This window comes from Anguilla anguilla, chromosome 10, assembly GCF_013347855.1.
Source record: "Anguilla anguilla isolate fAngAng1 chromosome 10, fAngAng1.pri, whole genome shotgun sequence".
NCBI classification, from domain to species: domain Eukaryota; kingdom Metazoa; phylum Chordata; class Actinopteri; order Anguilliformes; family Anguillidae; genus Anguilla; species Anguilla anguilla.
The window spans coordinates 19,364,217-19,380,181 of record NC_049210.1 but is presented as its reverse complement, the minus strand read 5'-3'; the positions used below and the strand labels follow the sequence as shown (position 1 = coordinate 19,380,181).

Here is a 15,965-nt window from a genome sequence, read left to right as displayed (position 1 = left end):
AAATACAAATAATATATACATGTACATACAATAACGAAGAAACGCAATGGCACTCTCACGCATAAACACACAAGCATGTATTTATAAGTACTTTATATGCATTACATGCATAAACACACACACATACACACACACGCGCTGATGCACATACATGAGCAGATTCTTGCACTCTCAGATGCGTGTGGATTCACACTGGCATGCTGCCCTACCCATGCGGTGCTGGACTGACCGGTGGAGTGCCGAGGTTCTCTTTTTAATGTTTTTTTATTTTTGACACTTGTTTGGAGGCAGATGCATACATGGGGCTCGTGTCATGCGTTGTCAGAAGTCTGCCGGTTCAGTCAGTTTCTAGCCTTGGCCGCACAGGTTACCCTTACCGGTGCTGAGTGAGAGCTGCTCAGGCTCGGGGCGATTGGCAGTGATTTACGGGAGGCTGTGATCCTGAGACGGCTGACAGACGCTGGGTGGGCGTGCGAGGATGTAAACATGGGAGTAATGTGACTCTGGCACTGACCTCCCGTGCCCCTCAAGCGTAAATTAATTTAAGGTGTTGAAGTGCTACCCTGTAGCGTGTCTCCTGGTGGAATTAGAGGACACTCCCAAAATGCTCTAAAAATGCTGATTCACCTAACGGGGGCACACACAAGCGAATGTGTTTGCTGAAATGAATGTGAAAATCTAAAGGATGTTTTATTTAATTAACACTCCCGATGATTTTTAATTTGAGCTCTTCTAGGTGTTAATAATAGCGGGTGGGTGCAATGAGTTGAGCTTCTGCCCAGTACAAATCTAGCAAGACCTAAAAGGCCCACATTGCTGTGCATCTGGATTATAATGCCCATCACATCCATTTAATAGAATGCATTTTCCTAACTAGGCAGCTTAGCTTTGTCACTGTCCGATTTAGCCACTTCTCACCATTGCTCTGCCTTTGACATCACAGTCTGTACCACAGTGTCATTGGTTCAGGAGCCTGTGCTTGACACACCCATCCCCCCCCCCCCCCCCCCCCCCCCCCCCCCCCCCCCCCCCCCCCCCCCCCCCCCCCCCCCCCCCCCCCCCCCCCCCCGACACACAGGTGCCCCTGAAGGACAAATCCATCTTCTCGGGGGCCCTCTTCCAATACCTGGAGGAGAACAAGAAATGGCGTAACCGATTCTTCTTTGTGCCAGACACCTACAAGATCCAGTACTTCGAAAACAAGATGGTGAGTATGAAGTCTGTTCCACTCTTTGCGCACACCGTTATCCTTGGGCCTGTGCGAGCTACCTGGACGCATGCTCTTTTGTGTCATTGTGACAAAATGTCTACATTTTTATCTTCAGGCAGCAAAACCTGGTATTGAGTGGCATCCTTGCTTGCTACAAAAAAATGCATATCGGTGCTTTTGTAGTTGGCGGTTTGAATAGCGTGTTTGTTCCTTAAGCTGTGCTCTGGCTTTGGCCCTCTGAACAGGCCTATGAGAGGGGTCTGCAGCCTAAAGCAACAATCAACTGCGCCGGGTACAGAGTGCTCACCTCCATGGACCAGTACGTGGAGCTGCTCAGCAACAGCCTGCCAGGTGAGCGAGGAGGGGGCGGGGCCGACTGAGTGGCAGACAGAGGAAGGGGAGGGGCAAAGTGAAGATTGTGAGTAGATGGGAGGAGATAGGACTGGAGAGGAAGTGGAGGGGGGGAAGAGGAAGCAAGTAGGAGGAAGGGATAAGGGCTGAAGGAGGAGGAGAGCAAAGGAGGGAGGGAATGAGGAGAGGAAGGGTGTGAAAGGGAGCAGTGTAGAAATGATTTCTGATTTTACAGTGCGTCCTTTTTAAGGGACAGCTTTAGCTGCCGATGATTATAACAATAACATGCCTGTGGTCCAGCCAGTTTTCCTTTGGTTCTGCTAACAGTGTATGTATTAGTGTGTGCAGATGTGCGTGTGTATGCGTGCACGTGTGTATGTCTTCATGCATGTTTGTTTTTTTTTTAACTTTAACTTCAGGTGTGAATGCCAAGGCCAGCAGCTCTCCCTTCCTGAAGTGTGCGACGAAGTTCCCCCTGATCCTCTGGCACCCGTACGCGCGCCACTTCTACTTCTGCGTCACTTCGGAGAAGGAGCAGGAGAAATGGCACGCCGTCTTCCAGGACTGCGTCAGACACACCAACGACGGTGAGGCTAACGCACGCCGAAGCGTGCGGACGCGCACCCAACCGTGATTAAGTTTAGGCAACGGAATACTTATCGCCCGTTCCGTTTCTGCAATGCTGTTTGCAATGAGAAAACCACAAGGGGAAGCCTTGGCTTCTTGGCAGTTGAGTGCCTCAACCTCAGCAAATACAAACGCCTCCAAATGTAGGGGTGTGTACGCGATTTTCCTGTGAAAACTTGCACCTTCTTCAAATGAGCTGAAATGATCATGTTGCTCAGGAGGATGTAGGTCGGGTGGAGATTTGCTCCTATGGAATGCAAATTGCTGGCCTCCTCTCACAGTAGTTTGGGTACTGTGGATTAGGTTCACATTCACTAGCTGCAAAGCATAAGAAGTTTGTGTGGTGGGATTGCATCTATTGTGTTTAGTGGCATTGGAGCTACCTTTAGTGTTTGTTGCACATCAGACGTTGGTGAAGTTCAGGTGTGCTGTCCATCGAAAGCCCCTGTTCTCATTGCTGTTTGGTTTTTGAAGTAGCAGGCATTGCATGAAAGGGAGTCGCCTCGATCAGACTACAAACATTACCGCAAACGCAAGCCCACGTAAATGGAGTACTTAATCCTGCATTGATTAATGTGGAAAGTAGTCATTAGGCCATTGGTCTTTGGTGCCGAGTGTATCATGAAGTACTCAGGTATTGTGTACACACATTAACATCTCTCCATGAAGACCTGCTGTTTGCTGTGTTATCTGGTTCCACAGAATGTGGAACTTTTACAGTGGGTGTCAGGTTTCTCGTGATGTCATAGCGAGGGGTAAAATAGCAGCTGCGGTGAGACACAAATCACAGCAATGAGGAGATATTGGGAAATATGCAGGAGGGGACAGTGCATGCTCAGGCCTGCATTCCCAGAAGCTTCTTAACAGGAACAGTAACAGTGTTACTGTTTCTTTCACGAGATGTTAAGTTAGGAAAGAACACATTGGAGCCTTCAATAAAATGGTCTTAAATCAGTTAATGAAGGGGTATTCCATGGGCAGTACCTCCCATGTGACTGGCGCTGTCATTTAAATTAATATTAGCAACTGATGCAGCTTAAAATAAAGTGAGCTCTTACGGTGTGTCAGCATGTCTGGTCATGACAAGGCGTGGAAATAAAAGTGTAGGAATTAAAACATTTCCCAAAAATCCAATGAGTCTTTTTTTTTTTGATGGGACATGTCTCATCAAAGGATTGGCAGTGACACGTCCTTTAAGGAATTATTTGGAAGGTCACTGAAGGTTTTATAGGCAGTTTTTTTAATTTATTTGGTGTACTTCTGGTCTTTAAAGAAGTCTTTATGTACGCAGCTAACAACAAAGCTAATTGCTGTATGATGTTATTTTTTTAAACTTATTTTAATGAAAATGTTTTTGCTAATCCCAATCCTAATTTAGAATTTGACTGATAATTGCAGGATTCCACTGTACCATCAGCTCCCAAACAACCAGGAATTCTCTTTAAAGTGTACCACAAGATCAACTAGTGCAGTCTTTGTCAATGATGATCATTGTGGTGCATTTTAGAGTGAATTCTTGGTTATTTGGGAGCTGCTGGTGGGCTGTGTGGACTCCGGCATGTGGTTGCCTTTTTCCTCGTTGTTGTTCTTCTATCCTGCACCTGCGTCGCTGGTTCGGATGTGCATTTATCAGTCTTTTTTACTGCATTTATGGTAGTAGGCCTGGCAGAATGCTCAGTCTCCATTTTGTCCTCCATTACACAAAATGCATACATGCTGTGCAGCCAGCTGGTTCTTTTCACTCTGCTGTTCACCAGCCGAGCTGCACAGTCGTCCTGGAGAACTGCCTTCTGAAAATGGCACAGTCTGACTCCTCGACGAGTTTAAAGAGCAGCTACCCTGCCGACTGAAACCCTTCCTCACTGGGTGACGATACTGCCAATAGTATGTCACCCCGCAGGACTGGTGGCCACAGTCAGCAGTGCCATTGGTCGGAATTCTGTTCTGGGTTCAGGTCTGCATTGAGGGATAGTGTTCTAGCTGATCGTACAGTCCTGCTGCTCCATTTTGTGTGTGAAGAAACTTGAAGATTTTTTTTGTTTTTTTTCCTTTCACGCGCTTGCCTTTGAGGTGGCGCTCCTCCTGAGCTTAGAGCACTGTACCTGCACAGGCATGCAGCCTTCAAGCCCTGAAGATGTACCTCGGTTTAGTTAGCGTCCCACCTGTCTTATATAACTCTGGATCGAATTTCTCCAGATGGCTAAAATGTGGAATGTATTCCACTGGCGTCTCATTATTCTGATTGGCTGTGTCTCTGTGCAACTGTAAATGGAGAGGGGTGTTCAGTACTTGATGAAGGTATTACCCTTCTGGCAAACTGGACAGGCATGTCTCTCCGGGGGACCATTTTACCTCAAATGGTCTCCATAATGTAACGCGAAATCATACCCTTTGCATAACCCTTGAGAAGGATATTTAACCAGAACTGCTTCGTCAGTTACACAGCCGTGTGAAGAATTGCACATGTGGAGAGTTTTGGTGACTCATCGCCTTCTCACGTACATTTCTACTTTCCCTGCTCCCCCACCCCACCCCACCCTCCCCCGTCCCCCGAAATCCTGTTCTCCAGCCTCCTCTGTGCCTCCCCCACTCCCCTTCGCTAGCATGCAGAAGGGAAGCAGCCTGTGCTCCCCTCAGTCATGCCTGAACACCTCCACCCCCCCCTCCACCCGCCCCCCCCCCCCCCCTCCCTCCACCTATCATTCTGGAGCTTCCACCCGTACGCGATGGCAGTCCGCGCGGCACGACGGGGGGCGCCAGACGGAATTCCACCTCCCGCTCCCTCTCGGTCCGAAGCGGCCATAACTCACGAATTCTGGAGAGGGAATGCACATTTCTCCCAGAGTTTGAGGGCTGCGGGGGGGGGGGGGGTGTTATGACTCTTCTCGCCACATGCCCGTTACGCCCTCTCGCCAAACACACTCCTCTCGGTGTTCGCTTAGGTCAGCTCTCCTCCTGCGCGTCTCCTTCCAAAAATCTGTCCGTCGCATTTCTTTTCCCTAATAAGGGTGGGTAGCACATTTGTGTGGAAGTAACTACAGGCCAGAGGTATTTTTCTGAGTTTTTGGAGGAAAGGCAGGAGGAAGATGTGTATATATATTTAAAAAATAATACCAATAACACCTGGGCAAGGATTGTTCTTGGTTCCAAATTTTGTGGAGGGAATTATCTGTGGATGTGTGTCAGTTGGCCACTCCTCTTCAAATGGGTATGCAGAAGGCCTAATTTCTGCAAATCCTTCAGCTTAAAGAAGGGTTGTTTTGGCTGTTTTCTTAGTTTTTTGGGTGAGGTGGCTGTTGCAGGCCTGGCGCATCGGGCCGTTCCTGAACGTACGGTTGGAGAGCAGCTCTCTGCCAGTCTGGCGCAGGGCAGTTCTGTGAGAGAAGCGAGCCCAGGGCTCGCTGTGCTAGCGCTAATCCGGGCGTTCCTTTGATGTGACGGAGGCGGTCGACACCGGCTCCACTCAGCAGGGCCGTAAGTCAAAACACACTGGCCACCCACCGCCACCCAGCCTCCCGGCCCCCCGACCCCCCAGCCCCGATACCGCTGAGAACGTCCCGCGTTCCCCGCGCTGCGAACAGCTGTGTGGACATAACGGGTCTACTCGCTGTCGCAAAGTTCAAATTCATCAGCCCTGGACAGATTTATCATGAATGAAAATAAAAACACCAAAAAAAGGTCAGATGTTGAGTTAATTTGGTTAAAATCGCTTCGTTATGTAGTTGCCGTGTAGTGGCTTGTTGGAGGTTCATGTTTATTTGGGGGGAAGAAAGGAAGCAACTGATGGTCAGGCGGTTCGTTATTGGCTGTAGTGTCTCCCAGGTGGGAGGGCATTGGTCAGCAGCCTTGACTCCGCCTCATCAAGCAAAAGTGACCCTTCTGGTGATTGGCAGTCTGCCTGTGCCTTCTTCTGATGCATCATCTGTGCTACTCACCTGGAGGATTAACGACTTAGGAGAAGAGGTAGCTGGCAGCACGTGCCTCAGAGGAGAGCACATGCTAGTCTGTGCGCTTTTAATTTGACAGGGGATCTTCTAGTGATGGGCCCGCCCTGCAATTTGGCAATCCTAATACAGAGGAAATTTAGAAGCTGGATTTAAGTTGGTTTATATTGAATCCAAGGAAGATAATGGACATTAATTCAAATAGCTTTTGCAATACACTGACTCAAGCAAGATTGAGAAATATTTAGCATGACACATTTGGGCCAAAGTTAAACATTTATGCCTGGTTTTGTATCTGTTCAGGTGTCCAGACTCCTGTGTACACAGCTAAAGGTAGTCACGACTAGAAATGCCACTTGTATGAAGTCACAGTATTTTACCTGGTCTCCACAGCAACAGATGATGTAAACATGCTTCTGGTTAATTCTCACGGATAGCTGCTTTGATGAAGAGACAAGTTCTCTTTGTTTGACTGATTCAGTTGTAACACCATCTGTTCAGTTTTCCTTTTGGGGGAAATTGAGATCAATGCAACAATGAGAGCACTGCCTGGAGTGCATAGGGAAACGGCCCCTATTGGTGCTTGGTAGAAGTGCAGAAACTTATAAGATAATGATCAATTTAAAACTTTAATTTTGTTCCACTTTGAATTAATAATTATTTTCACTTTTTAGACATACACACTCTAAACATTTATAATTTTTTAATTATTGTTTTTTGTTCTTGTTTTTCTTTAGTAGGTTTGTTCTGGGATGTGTAAAACATTCAGTCTCATGTTGATCATTTGTTGGTCTCTGCTGCACTGCCACCTGCTGTAACTGTTCATTCAGACCCGAGGCAGGGACAAGGACATTTCTCTCCCTTCACACAGTTAGAAATCTGAGTGTGCAAGAGACAGAGGCCATGCCAGCCGTAATGCTTCTAGAATATTCTGTGTATAAGTTTCCTGCCCTGCAGCCAGCACAAAGGACAAGGGGTTATTTCTCTCCTGACAATGCAGTATGCTCCTGTATTCTCAATCGTATTACCCCCGTCCCCCCCCCCTCGTCCCAAAGTCTTAATGATATAATTCTGCCCACATGCTTACGCCGTTTCGGTATGTCATTTTTCTTTTAATACAATTGCCTGCAAACAGTCATGCAATTTGAGTTTATTTGAATAGGCCCCTGAATGCACAGGAGAACTGCTGTGTGCACAGACCAGGGAGCTGAGGCCTGTGAGCTTTCTCTCGCCAGCAGTCAGACTGCTGCTGATCATACCAACGTTTAACGTTTAGATTCGGTCCGGCGGCTCGGTCCGTGAAAGAGTCAGTACCTGGTTAGGGTAGAGAATGGTACCTCAGTCTGCAGAAATCTGGACAGTCACGTATCAGGAAGAAAGTACTGTGGCAGCAGTGCGAGTGTTGGAGGAGACTTTTAATGGAATGTGAATTTTTATGTGTTTTATTGTCGTTTTGGAGGGGAGGCTCTCTGAATGCGTTTCGGCCTGCTGTCACCAGCCATTCCTCTTCCCAGCACTCACGCCTCGAGCTGCAGGAATATCCGCTTAATGCCTGCGGAGACATCTCCCGGGGCCTCTGTGGTGTTCTGCGTTTTAGTGCTGGGTTATTAAATGCAAAGGTCATTTCTCCAACAAAAACAGAACGGTCAGAATCCTCACCGTACCAGTGCTCACTGCCAGTCCTCTGGTGGGGAAACATAATTGGACTTCGAGCCGCGCGGGGAGGGAGGGATTGAGTGTGTGCCTTGCCTCACGCAACAGCGCCCCCTGTGGCTGCTCAGCTTGAGAAGGCTGTGTTAATTTATATGTGTAGAGTCTAACAAAAAAAAACTGCACAGCCAAGCTGGTGGACTGCAGACCTAAAATAAGGAGCTAGCTGCTTGTTTCAGAGGACGTGCTTAGCTGTATGGAGGATATTGCAGGGATTGCAGATTGTAGTGTGACCAATAGTCACCATTGGTCTTTCCAAATTGTGGTTGCACAAAGCTGCTTAAATAAAAAGAAACATGACTCTGTGACAGTCTATCTCAATTACTGAGGTTTTTTAGAAGTAGGAGTCAAAAAAAAGAAAAGATTTAGGTTTTGATTATGAAAATTCCAAAACGCTTGTGGTATGTGATCCTCCTTGTTCCGGAGTGTCATAACAAGCCATTACATTCCGCACAGTCTTTAGGGGCGGGGTTCAATAAATCACTGTTACAACGCTAATAAGAATGGTACTGTCTGTTATGTCTGTGGTAAAATATCTATGGTGTCATTTTGACCCATGAACAGGGACATGTCACGCACCATATCTGTGCATTCTGCCATGCCGGATTGTGGATGACTTTGAAGGGGGACGTGTGGCACGACTCTAGAGATCAACATGAACCAAGAGCGTGCTCTGGACAGTCTTGTCGCACATGCTCAGTGCTTGTTTGTTTATTTATTTATTTATTTATTTACCTGGTCATTTTCAGGAGCGGCCCAACCGTGACCATTAACTCAAAGAACATAGAACAGCAAAGTGAATCTCTGGGACCCGTCGCCATTCCATATATGGCTAAAGCCACATTAGCCCTACAACCAGGTTCATAATAACAAATGATCAGAACACTCAGATAGGGGGCGGGGCAGGGGGAGGCTGTGGAACGGGTGGGGATGCCTCGCAGTTCTTATCGTCTGCTTTAAAGCCCTTGAAGAGACTCAGCCGCCCGCATCCTGTGCCTTACGTTAGCGGCCCTGGGTTTCTGGGACCCGCCTCTGTGCAGTCATGGCGACGGTCGGGGAGGGGAGGAAGCTGCGATGCCCAGAGCTCACATTCCTTTGAGCAGCCGGCTCTGACTGGGGGGGGGGGCACTGTTTGGACTGAGAGCTCACTGAAGTCTGGTATGCGGGCGGCAATTAATTAGTCTGCTGCCGCGGTGCGTTATGGGATGCCTGGTCCCTGGTCCTCAGGCGCACGTACTGAGGTGCACTGTCCTTTTCAAATTCCCATTGGGGGAAAAAAAAGCAATATTGATTGTTTTACAGCTAACGTACATGTGGAGTTCAGTGAGGTAATCGATACAAACCAGCTTTTCCATTGTGCTCAAACCTACACTACACCACGCACGCACAAACGCACACACAGACACGCACACCTTTATTGAACGATGGAAAGAAATGGAAAACCACAGTGCGATTGTGTGCTTGAGGGAGTTTCAGCTTAGCCATTTTTAGCATGAGTCTGGGACTCCTAAATCACTCTAAACTTAATCTGCAGATATGAGAGCGGGTTTTAAAAATCTCCTGTTACACAGGTCACAAGTTTAGTACAGTTTTATTGGGAAGAGGGAACGCTTACATACCTGTGTGAGTAATGGAGTGATTCACAAGTAATGTCAGGTTAGATGACACATTTATAAATCTGTTGTCCATTGGACAGCTAGTGAGAATATGCGCATGCTTCTTATTAATTTTCCTCCTGCACCATGGTTCATAACACTCCCTAGGAATCATGGTCCTATAAAATTGTTAGACCATTTAATGGCGTGTGAACATCTAGAGTCACCTGCTAAGGAACAGCAGGCCACCATAGGCTGTTCCTCTGTCATGACACACAATCATGTAATGATAAACGGTGGAAGCCTAAACTACTGCTTGGCAAAAAAAAAAATAATAATAATAATTTCATTTCTCAACAAATGTGTGAATTTAAAAATCAGAACAGTCCAGATTAAAGGAACTGAATGTATGTTGAAGAGTTCACTGTGTTTTCGGGGACATAAACTGAAACCGTTCTCATTGAAAGACGCTTTCCCTTTGAGGGCTACCACAGTCTTCACTCCTGGTACAATCTCTTTATGCAGGCCATGAAATGCAGGTTCCTTCTTATGTAAGAGCTCAGCTGTACATGGTTTCATATTGTACATAGAGTACTATGGTTCCGTGCCAGGCTCTATATATCTCTGCCTTTGCTCCCAGTATTCGTTGCTTCCACACCTATGGGAATTCTAGCGTGCTATGATCCTTTCCACAAAATGTCCATGAGTGACCAGAATTTGTGAAGTGACTTGTTACTTGATCATGTCATCATAATAATGCTTTGCATTTCTTACATTATTGACTTTGGCCATTACATACCGTATTTTTGTTTATAATTAGGCTTATGCTGCATTATGACTGCATTCATAACAAGCTACAATGCAGGCATAGTGAAACATTGGGCAGGCCTGGCTTGCTGTTGGTATTCCAGTTCATCTCAAGGGTGTTTGATGGGCTTGAGGTCAGGGCTCTGTGTAAGCCACTCAAGTTCTTCCCCACCAAACCATTTCTTTATGGACCTTGCTTTTTGCACAGGTGTTTTGTCATGCTGAAACGGGAAAGGGTCTTCCCCAAACTGTTTCCGCAAAGTTGGAAGCACACAATTCTCTAGAATGACACTGCGTGCTGTACCATTGAGATTTCCCTTCACTGGGAACTGAGGGGCCTAGCCCAAACCATCATTCCTCCTGCACCAAACTTTACAGTTCACACTGTGCATTTGAGCAGGTAGTGTTTTCCTGGCATCCGCCAAACACAGATTCGTCCATCAGACTGAATCAGACTGAAGCGTGATTCATCATTCCAGAGAACGCTTTTCCGCTGCTCTGGAGTCCAATGGCGGTGCGCTTTACACCACTCCAACCGATGCTTGGCATTGCGCACGGTGATCTTTGACTTGTGTGTGGCTACTCAGCCATGGAAAGCCAATTCATGGAGCTCCCAACAAACAGTTCTTGTGCTAACGTTGCTTCCAGAGGAAATCTGGAACTCAGTAGTGAGTGTTCCATCCGAGGATAGATGATTATTATGCGCTATGCGCTTCAACACTCTGCAGTCCTGTTATGTGGCCTACCACTTCATGGCTGAGCTGTTGTTGCTCCTAGACTTTTCCACTTCACAATAACAGCACTTACAGCTGACCAGGGCAGTTCTAGCAGGGCATAAATTTGACAAACTGACTTCTTGTGGCATCCTATGACCGTGCCACAGGGAAAGTCACCAACCCGTTCTGCTGCCAGTGTTTGTCTTTGGAGATTGCATGGCTGTATGCTTGATTTTATGCACCTTTTAGCAATGAGTGTGGCTGAAGTAGTCAAATCCACTAATTTCAAGGGGTGTCCACTTACTTTTGGCCATGTAGTGTACTTGTGAATGCTGTGGAGATATGTTCAGTGGCCTGGATTTTGACCCAGACAGTCCTTGTGCCAACTAGGAATTGCAATGTAAGGGAGGGATACACAAACAGCCTTTCTCACAGGGAGGGATAGTCTCAGCCAGGGGTTTCAACACATACTTCTGTTGGACTGGGTGCCTGCCAGCATCAGCGAAATCAGCTACACTAGCTGTGTGCGCTCAACGTTTTATTAGCAGTGACTCGGCAAACTGCGGGACGTAAAATAAGTGGTCAATAGTTAAATTCAGTAAAGTGGGTGTCTGACACATCTAACAATAAAATAAAAGCCAGGTGCAACCAAAAATTAAAGAAGGATAACAAAGAAAAACTTAGACCACAGTGAAATCCAGACATTTCTGAGAACTTGCGTACAGGCTAGTCTTCACCCTCCCTGAAACTGAAGTGGGGGCATTTGAAATGGAGCGTTCTAAATTAGGGGGAAACACGGGGGAATAATTGTCCGTTTCCTGTAATAAATATAATGAGCAATACATGCTCTCTGTCTGTGTGTATGGAAGCATGCTCTCTGTGAGAAACTGTATGTTTCTACAGCAGTGTTTGCCATGGAAACGAATGGGTGCTGAACGCCCCCTGCCTGGGTTCACAAGATCAGTGTAAAACCCCTGGGACTTCTTTTTCAGCTGGCATGAATCACAAGTATGTTCTCATGAGAGGCAGTGCCAAAATAAATGCACACACTCCCTCTCTGTCTCACACATTAATGCTCGCTCACAGTTTGCTGTGTGGGTCTGGGGGTCTGGGAGTGTGAACTTCCTGTTTCTGGCTCTAAGTTTGTGTGGGGCGTCTCCCCACACGTCGCCCCTCCCCCCCAGCTTACTTCCTGTCTTTGTCAGCGCCAGAGCCAATACTCAGACACACACACAGACACACACAAACATGTGCATTTCTTCAGTAATCCTACCACCTTCCACATTCCTTCCATTAGTGGAACTGAAATCCATTAATGAAACATTCATTTTTAGTTCCTGGTATAGTGGCAATAGAACTCATACCAAACTGGTTGGTATTTGATTATGTCTGTTGTAGATATGTAATTCCTTTCTTGGAGGTCAGGGCTTCTGGGAAACTAGATTCCAGTGAATGTCAGTGATGTTTACTTACTGATAAAGAACCCTCCAGTTATTTCACCATTTTTTTAAACAGTACTTAACAGCAAGGCTTGTTGTGGATCTAACAACACTTGACACTTTAGAATTCTGTACTGCACTGTCATGGGTCACTAGGCTAAAAGAATAAGTATAATTTTGCCTATGTTTATTTGTCAGTATATTCAAAAGTGTACGTACTGTATGTGTACATAAGCAGTACATATTGTTGAAACTAGAAGCTAAGGGTATTGGATACAGTTGCTTCAATAAAACTGACAGGCTTCCTTTGCTTCCTGCTAAATTTTCAAAAGTGACACACTAGAGTAATGAATGAGTTTGAATGATTATTGACAGGAGATGCTGTAATAATACATTTTGTTGTGATTTGTTGTCAGTGGTCTGAATTGCAGTGGTTTTAAAGGGATCTTTCACTTTCTGCTTTCTGCTAACACCATTTCATTTTGATGTGTATGAATTTTGATTGGACCAAAAAAAAAACCCAAAGTGAACTACTGAAGTAATTGGGTGTGTTCATGTTGGTTATATTACTCACTACTAAGGCAGAGATTCACTTCCGTAAAACAGCTGCCACTGCTGCGGATTCCTCCCCAGGTTGTCAGTGTTACGTTGCCATAGTAACATCAGGGGTTCTGGCCACTTCCTGTTTGGTACCACTTCCTGTTTAAAGATGACAGACTGGTATCGGCTTGAGGTCATGTGGTCAGTGTTAAATCTGGCTCCGTGTGACCTCGTTTCACTTCGCGGGCAGATAGTTAAACAAATTTGGGACGTGACCCCTCGCCCACTTGCACTGTGTATGGTTTCTTTTGTCACATCCATGTTTTGAATAATTTCCCGTAAAAAGGGAAATTCTTTTTGCTTGGCTTGTCGCAGTGCTTTTGAAAGTAAGATGGGTCTAAGAGGTTTTAAAGTCTTTGAGAATTCAGATTGAAGCCATGTCTCGCATCTGTGGATGTTGGCACACTTTGTGGGGAGGGATGTTAATAGATGCTGTTTGTATTGAGAGAAGACGCCCTCCTGGGTGATGCTGGGTGACAACCTGATCCCTGGGTAAATATATTCAAAATCACCACACTTAGGCTGTGGTCTGCTTCCTTTACTCTTTCATTGTTCTATATTTCCAATCATGTTGTCATCATTCAGTCACCATGTAGCCAGCTTCTCAGAGCCACTCTAATAACATGGTGTCTGCTTTGCATTTCTGGTCTGAAAGTGACAGGAGCCATATTGAGAGGCCATACAGCAAGGGTTTCCAACCTCGGTCCTGGCGTATACCCCATGTAGACTGTTTTTTTTTTTTTTTTTGTTCTACCCAGAATTGTTTACATATTTAGTCGTCTAATCCCATGTTGTCAGCTGTTCCTGACACAAAGAGTGAATATTTCACATGAATATTTCATTTTTAATGGCCCACCAGCTGCAATATTAATGAAGATGTCTTGTTGCTCTCCCCTGCCCCCTGCAGGCCTGTCTGAGGAGTGCAAGGTGCAGACACCAGCTTTCACAGATGCGGTGAGGCTCTACCGACAGGGGCACGGGCAGTACGGCACCTGGGACATGATGTGTGGCGTGCCCCCACAGGTAAGGACGGATGCCACCTGGACACCAGTGCACCACGACACTCGCACTGTTGTGAATGCGGTAGAACAGTGGTAACCAACCCAGTTCCTGGGGATCTGCCATCCGATAGGTTTTCATATCTACCCTAATTTTCCACACCTGACTCTACTAATCAGCAGCTAAACTAAAACTCTAGCTGTTGAACGAGGTATGCTTTGTTAGGGCTGGAGTGAAAACCTACAGGATGGTAGATCTCAAAGAACAGGGCTAGTTGCCACTGCAGTAGAACCTCAGAGGTACAAACACTACAGCTGTGGAGGGACTCTGAAATGTCCTTACCTTTGAAAGTGGAGTAAAAATTTAAATTATTTACTGCTTTGTTTTCGTTACTTGCATTACTGTGGCCTTTCGCTTTTACACAGCGTAATAATTAGCTCTCTATAGCTGACAACTGCTACAAAAATATTTTTCGCCTGTCTTGTGTTCTGAAAAACAAAAACATTACCATGTAAGATGTTGTATGTTATATAATTGTACCCTATGTGTGTAGGTTACAAATACACTGAAAGCCATCAATCAAGGCTGGTGCTAGTGGAATACAGAGCAAACTGCAAGATAAAAGCAAGCTAGGAATGCTTCTTGCCCTGCCGTCAGTGAGAAAGCATTAAAAAGATGTTCAGGCAGCTTCTGAGTACCCAGTTCAAGTTCAACTGCCTCTAGCAATGTTAATTAATCAATTTGTCTGTCAGTGCATTGAGAAGCCTGTTAAAACATGCTTTATTGTATGCAAGAATGTACCTTTTCTCCTTCATTAGCCCTCAGAAACTTGCTCCCAGCTTGCTCATTTTATTACTTTGGGCGGAACTAGCATGCATTTGTTGGGGATGAGGTCTACATCTAGTTTTTCACCAGTAGAAATGCTTGGTTTTTGAATGGTAATGTTTTGCACGCGTGCAGTACACGCCGACATATGCATACTGTCATACTCTCACACGCATATACATGGACACACCTGTACATCCATCTGCACATTCTGTCTGGTCTGTAAGAGTGAGAGCTGAACTTGCTTTTGCTTGCTGTCTGTCGTTGCTGAAGATGACATCACATTCTTGGTGTGATTTGTGGGGAGTTAAGGTGTCTATGAAGCCCCGTCCTTGGCTCACTTGTCCTGCTGCAGCTGGGGCATGTGAGGGCTGAGTCAGGTGATGGCCATCGTGGCACAAGCTGGTGCGTCTCTTTGGGGCATGTGATTGGATTCGAAGTGGTCGACCCCAGAGTTGAAATTTTGTGCTCCGTACTTGACAGTACACAGTGGTTGCTTTGAGGTCTCCTCGCTTGATTCCACATTTCTTAGGGGATCCTTCAGATGGTCCTTGTACCTCCACATTTGACCTCCAGTAGTCCTGCTAGCCTCCGGGATTTGACCTATATGTTCTGGAAACCCCTACTGCCCCTGTGGCTTTCCATGGCTCCCACAGCAAAGGGACAGGTTATTTTTAGCTCACGCCGCGGTTTAGCCAGCTAACCCCCACCCCCTCCCCCGTTGTTCATCTCTCTGTCCTGGAATGGTGTTGTGACAGTGCCTGAAAGAGAGCCAGTTTGTTGGGTGCAAATCTGTGGTCAGGAGCATTAGCCCCCTGACAATAGTGATGTAATTCAAACCCCGCTGCCTTCTCAGCCACTTGACCTTGTGTCATGAGCGGAAGCAGGGTCTATGGGAGAAGACATTTACAACAGCAAGTTATTTATGAGGCCTTTCCTCCATTGTTCTGCATAGTAAAGGGCCTGACTGAGCGTGTTTACCATTACTTAGCATATGCTTTAGCATCCCATTGGTGGCGCTCTTATTCTTGAAACATTTCCCCACACAGAATTGGCAAGATGGTAAAGAAATTTAATTTAAAACAATCCTGCAGTCCTTCATCAATCAGAGTGGAAAAACCAATCGATAACAAAGTTTCAGA

The 15,965-nt window shown here is 46.2% G+C and overlaps 1 protein-coding gene across 1 annotated transcript in view; it reads left to right on the top strand.

The window, feature by feature from the left end:
• Positions 1-15,965, top strand: part of niban2b (niban apoptosis regulator 2b) — a 45,598-nt gene that overhangs the window by 18,962 nt on the left and 10,671 nt on the right. Inside the window, exons 3-6 of the mRNA XM_035379749.1 lie at positions 1,079-1,207; positions 1,456-1,561; positions 1,981-2,148; positions 13,907-14,022. Coding sequence (XP_035235640.1) covers positions 1,079-1,207; positions 1,456-1,561; positions 1,981-2,148; positions 13,907-14,022 — 519 coding nt within the window. The remainder of the gene's footprint in view (positions 1-1,078; positions 1,208-1,455; positions 1,562-1,980; positions 2,149-13,906; positions 14,023-15,965) is intronic.